Genomic DNA, 6,239 nt, shown 5'->3' with positions numbered 1-6,239 from the left:
ATAATAGCGATTGATTCTTGAAGAATCTAACTTAAAAATGCCTCAAATATTTAACTGTATTTCCCCATCAGAAACCAAAACATAATCTGGCATAACGCCACTGTTGGTAAACTAACACTGTATAGCCTCGAAATCTAGTTAAACCTATAATTTTGACCTTATGGGTGGTCATATCATTATGACATCATGAATTAATTCTAGAATATACTATATATCCTAGAAACCTGGTTAAACTATCATTATGACATCATGGATGAATTCTAGAATATACTATATATCCTGGAAACCTGGTTAAACTATCATTATGACATCATGGATGGCCAGTCCTTGTATTCATAGTGTAGTGAATTCAGAGCGAGGCCCTGAGCTGAACTCAAACCTGGGTCCAGCGACTGTCAACACCTTAACCGTTACACCAAGATGTCTGAACTTCTTGACGAGGTCGCTAGGTTTAGGGTTACGGTTGATATAATAGCTTTCTCTATGAATTTCAGATTGGTTACATTTCTCCAGCCCCCATCTCTCAGCTGTTTACCAAACCACGTCTCTAGGCAGCCATTTTGTTTCTGTTTAAAACCTCTTCTGGATGGGACCCTTCATCTCATCTTAATTCCCACCTAAAATTACCGAAATCTAGCTGCCTGTAGCTCAGGACCTAAAGCAAGGATATGCATATTCTTGATACTATTTGAAAATAAGTTTGTGAAAATTTGAAATTAATGTAGGAGAAAAGAACAATATTTAATTTAACCTTTATTTAACTAGGCAAGTCAGTTAAGAATAAATTCTTATTTACAATGACGGCCTATCCCGGCCAACGCTGGGCCAATTGTGCGCCGCCCTATAGGACCAATCACGGCCGGATGTGAGGCAGCCTGGATTCAAACCAGGGACTGCAGTAAACGCCTCTTGCACCGAGAAGCTAAGACCGCTGCGCCACTCGGGAGCCAATAGATCTAAAATCAGATGAAACAAACAGAAAAACATTTGTTTCCTATTTTTATTTGATCATCGTTGAAATGCAAAAGGCCTTTTACATTGAAACAGGAAGCTGACAGGATCATTTAGCTGTTGGCCACAACATGGCAGCAGTGTGTGTTCACAGTGTCCGACTGATACATTGAAGAATGAGAGCGCTACATCATATTTTAGTATGAAGTTTTCCCAGGTGTTCCTTCGTGAGTTTGCCCAAAAGTTAATGACTATAGAGAACATACTAAAATGCTATGGCAATAACAAATACAAATTACGTTGACACACACACACCAGGAATGTCATACATGATGGATCAATAGCTTCTCTACGTAAAAGGTACTAACATGAGACGAGAACGCTGATCCAACGGCCTCCCAACACAGAAGAACTATTTAAGATAAGGGCCAAGTTAGCAGCCAACACTGACCCAATGTCATAAACGCACCACAAAGTGAGAAGGGAAAAAAAAAAAAAAAAAAGATTTATTGGGATTTTTAAACCCACAGTCGTCTACACAGGATTGTGCTGCTGATGCCAAGTCCCATAGCAGTCTCTTTCTGCTGTCAAGCAGAGGGTAACAGCACAAATAGTGCAGGCGATGGGAGATTTCTTGTGGCACAGAACACAACGGCGCCTGCCTGCTTTGCTCTTTTGGCCCTGAGGCACATTCAGGTCTGCAGTGATGTATGTTGGCAGGTGAACACCGCTGGTGACAGGAGTAGAGCGGACAGGAGTAGAGCGGACAGAAGGTGCTGCAGTGGCCTTTGTGCCGCAGTCAGCAAGCTCCCGGATGAGCTGCTCTCTGAAGGCTAGCGGTGTCATGGAGGTCTGTCCACAGCTCTTAGCCATTTCCTCATGAAGGATGAATGCATTCACCACAGCAATGTCGATGAAATGATAGAACAATGTCCTGTACCATTTCATTGTCTTGTGGAGAACATTGTTGTAGCCTATCAGAGCGTCTGACAGGTCCAAACCTCCCGTGTTCTTGTTGTAGTCCTTCACAGCAGCTGGAATGGGGACATCTTTAGTGGTCCATGCATCATTAGCGTCCTTCACACGCCTGTTGACGTGATCCCCACTGAACGATTTGTGGATACTGGAGCACATGACCACCTCTCTGGCATCCATCCACTTCACAAACAGCAGGTCATGTTTCCGAATCCATCGCATGGTCCCCCGCTCAGCCCTCTTAGGCATGTCGTTCACCTTGGTTTTGGGAAAACCTCTACTGTTGGGACAAATGGTGCCACAAGCCCACACATCCAGCTTCCTCAGGTCTGTGAACAGGGCAGGGCTTGTGTAAAAGTTGTCCACAAACAGTTTGAAGCCCGTCCCAAGCAGTGGAACATCCAATAATTCCACAACGGAATCACAACTAAGTCCCTTACCGGTGGCTGAGAAGGATTTCCCCTCGTAAACAAACACATTCCAAGTGTAGGCACACACAGAATCGGCCAAAACAAACAGTTTTGTTTGCTTGTTTGGCATATATTGTTTGAGGCCATTTCTAGCCTTCGAGGCCACCATCCTCTCATCTATGGACAGGTTCTGGCTGGGCTGAAAATGGGTCTTGCAGGCCTCAACGATGCTGGAGTAGAGAGGTTTGATTTTGCAGAGCCTATCAAAGCTTGCTGTGCCTCTCTTCTTGTCATTGACCTCGTCAACTTGTGGGTCGCTGATATGAAGCGCCCGCGAGATAGTCAGAAACCTGTTAGAAGACATGACAGCGGTGGGGAAAGGCAGTTGGTAGAGTGTTGACGTTTTCCAGTAGTCCTTCAGGGTTTTCAACTTCACCAACCCCATGTAAATTACCAGTGAGATGTAACGGTACAGATCTTGGATGGAAATGGGCTTCAGGCCTCTTTCTTGCCTGCTTGTTTCTTAGCCCCATACTTGTTGGTGTTAGAAACCAGCGAATCAAGAACTGACAAGGAGAAAAACATCTGGAAAAGATGACGGGGGCTGTACTCTGCAGTCATGTCCAGCTGAGGCCCTGGCTGCCTTTTCGGTCTGAATGTTGGTGGAAGTGGCTCCACGTCATCTTCTAGCACAGTGTGCCAACGGTCCTCTGCCTCGGTGGTAGTTGTCTCTGGTTCACTGGCCCTCCTCCGCTTCTGGGCTGACTTCTTCACACCTCTAGATGGCCGGGCCGGGGTGGGTGTGGAGCCAGAGACAGCAGGGGTCATACTGGAGGTACCAGTTCCTACGTTTGAATGAGTAGGGGATGGAGGACTGTGGTCTCTTTGGAGTGGCACCCAGAGGTCATCAGAGTCAGAGTCTCTACCATTATTGAGGATTTAAAAAAAACATTTAGTTAGATCTCAAGTTTACTGTTATTTTATTTAACCTTTAGTTTAGTAGAGGTGAGCCCGGCATCAATACATTACAGATGAGAGCCCTGCATCAATACATTACAGGTGAGCTCTGCATCAATACATTACAGATGAGCCCTGCATCAATACATTACAGATGAGAGCCCTGCATCAATACATTACAGGTGAGCCCTGCATCAATACATTACAGATGAGCCCTGCATCAATACATTACAGATGAGATCAATACATTACAGCCCTGCATCAATACATTACAGGTGAGAGCCCTGCATCAATACATTACAGATGAGCCCTGCATCAATACATTACAGATGAGAGCCCGGCATCAATACATTACGGGTGAGCCCTGCATCAATACATTACAGATGAGCCCTGCATCAATACATTACAGATGAGCCCTGCATCAATACATTACAGATGAGCCCTGCATCAATACATTACAGATGAGCCCTGCATCAATACATTACAGATGAGCCCTGCATCAATACATTACAGATGAGAGCCCTGCATCAATACATTACAGATGAGCCCTGCATCAATACATTACAGATGAGCCCTGCATCAATACATTACAGATGAGCCCTGCATCAATACATTACAGGTGAGCCCTGCATCAATACATTACAGATGAGCCCTGCATCAATACATTACAGATGAGCCCTGCATCAATACATTACAGATGAGCCCTGCATCAATACATTACAGATGAGCCCTGCATCAATACATTACAGATGAGCCCTGCATCAATACATTACAGATGAGAGCCCTGCATCAATACATTACAGATGAGCCCTGCATCAATACATTACAGATGAGCCCTGCATCAATACATTACAGATGAGCCCTGCATCAATACATTACAGATGAGAGCCCTGCATCAATACATTACAGATGTGAGCCCTGCATCAATACATTACAGGTGAGCCCTGCATCAATACATTACAGATGAGAGCCCTGCATCAATACATTACAGATGAGCCCTGCATCAATACATTACAGATGAGCCCTGCATCAATACATTACAGGTGAGCCCTGCATCAATACATTACAGATGAGCCCTGCATCAATACATTACAGATGAGCCCTGCATCAATACATTACAGATGAGCCCTCTATCAATACATTACAGGTGAGCCCTGCATCAATACATTACAGATGAGCCCTGCATCAATACATTACAGATGAGCTCTGCATCAATACATTACAGATGAGCCCTGCATCAATACATTACAGATGAGCCCTGCATCAATACATTACAGATGAGCCCTGCATCAATACATTACAGATGAGCCCTGCATCAATACATTACAGATGAGAGCCCTGCATCAATACATTACAGATGAGCCCTGCATCAATACATTACAGATGAGAGCCCTGCATCAATACATTACAGATGAGCCCTGCATCAATACATTACAGGTGAGCCCTGCATCAATACATTACAGATGAGAGCCCTGCATCAATACATTACAGATGAGAGCCCTGCATCAATACATTACAGATGAGCCCTGCATCAATACATTACAGATGAGAGCCCTGCATCAATACATTACAGATGAGAGCCCTGCATCAATACATTACAGATGAGCCCTGCATCAATACATTACAGATGAGCCCTGCATCAATACATTACAGGTGAGCCCTGCATCAATACATTACAGATGAGCCCTGCATCAATACATTACAGATGAGCCCTGCATCAATACATTACAGATGAGCCCTGCATCAATACATTACAGATGAGCCCTGCATCAATACATTACAGATGAGAGCCCTGCATCAATACATTACAGATGAGCCCTGCATCAATACATTACAGGTGAGCCCTGCATCAATACATTACAGATGAGAGCCCTGCATCAATACATTACAGATGAGCCCTGCATCAATACATTACAGATGAGAGCCCTGCATCAATACATTACAGATGAGAGCCCTGCATCAATACATTACAGATGAGCCCTGCATCAATACATTACAGATGAGCCCTGCATCAATACATTACAGATGAGAGCCCTGCATCAATACATTACAGATGAGCCCTGCATCAATACATTACAGATGAGCCCTGCATCAATACATTACAGATGAGCCCTGCATCAATACATTACAGATGAGCCCTGCATCAATACATTACAGATGAGCCCTGCATCAATACATTACAGATGAGCCCTGCATCAATACATTACAGATGAGAGCCCTGCATCAATACATTACAGATGAGCCCTGCATCAATACATTACAGATGAGAGCCCGGCATCAATACATCAAATACACATATCTATAAACATATATATATTATATAGAGTATAAGGAACACAATCACTATAATGAAATATGTGGATCAATAAGACACAGCACGTCACAGCCAACATAACATAGGCTATGCTAATACATTGTATGTTTATACCTCAACGAGGTTGAACAAGGTACACCTGTTAATTGAAATGCATTCCAGGTGACTACCTCGTGAAGCTGGTTGAGAGAATGCCAAGAGTGTGCAAAGCTCTCATCAAGGCAAAAGGGTGGCTCCTTTGACGAATCTCAAATCTAAAATATATTTTGATTTGTTTAACACTTTTTTTTTGGTTACTACATGATTCCATATGTGTTATTTCATAGTTTTGATGTCTTCTCTATTATTATACATACACACACACACACATAAATATGTCTCAAATTAATATGCAACCATTTAAACAACTGCATAAGCACCTGTTTTACTTACTGATCTAAAAGTGGATCTTTTCCTTCCAAAAACATTGCTTCCGCGCTGGAATCATAACTGTGGTCACTCACAGAGTCCTCATCCATTCCTTCTGTGTCACTCTCAATTTCTGCAATAATATCATCAACATGTTTATACTTGGACTTTGATTTCACTTTTCCACTCTTAGTAGCCATGTTTAACTTTTTCAGTTTGTAGAA

The 6,239-nt window shown here is 43.2% G+C and overlaps 1 protein-coding gene across 1 annotated transcript; it reads right to left on the bottom strand.

Annotated features, from left to right (window-relative positions):
• Positions 1-982: 982 nt before the first annotated feature.
• LOC135570629 (piggyBac transposable element-derived protein 4-like) lies at positions 983-6,233 on the bottom strand. Its single transcript, XM_065016576.1, has 2 exons — positions 6,040-6,233; positions 983-3,258 (listed from the first exon to the last, which is right to left on the bottom strand). The coding sequence occupies exon 2, from the start codon at positions 2,779-2,781 to the stop codon at positions 1,486-1,488; it is 1,296 nt and encodes a 431-aa protein (XP_064872648.1). The 5' UTR covers positions 2,782-3,258; positions 6,040-6,233; the 3' UTR covers positions 983-1,485.
• Positions 6,234-6,239: the final 6 nt, after the last annotated feature.

Source organism: Oncorhynchus nerka, unplaced genomic scaffold (genome assembly GCF_034236695.1).
Source record: "Oncorhynchus nerka isolate Pitt River unplaced genomic scaffold, Oner_Uvic_2.0 unplaced_scaffold_967, whole genome shotgun sequence".
Classification (NCBI taxonomy): domain Eukaryota; kingdom Metazoa; phylum Chordata; class Actinopteri; order Salmoniformes; family Salmonidae; genus Oncorhynchus; species Oncorhynchus nerka.
This window is presented reverse-complemented; position numbering and strand designations above follow the sequence as displayed.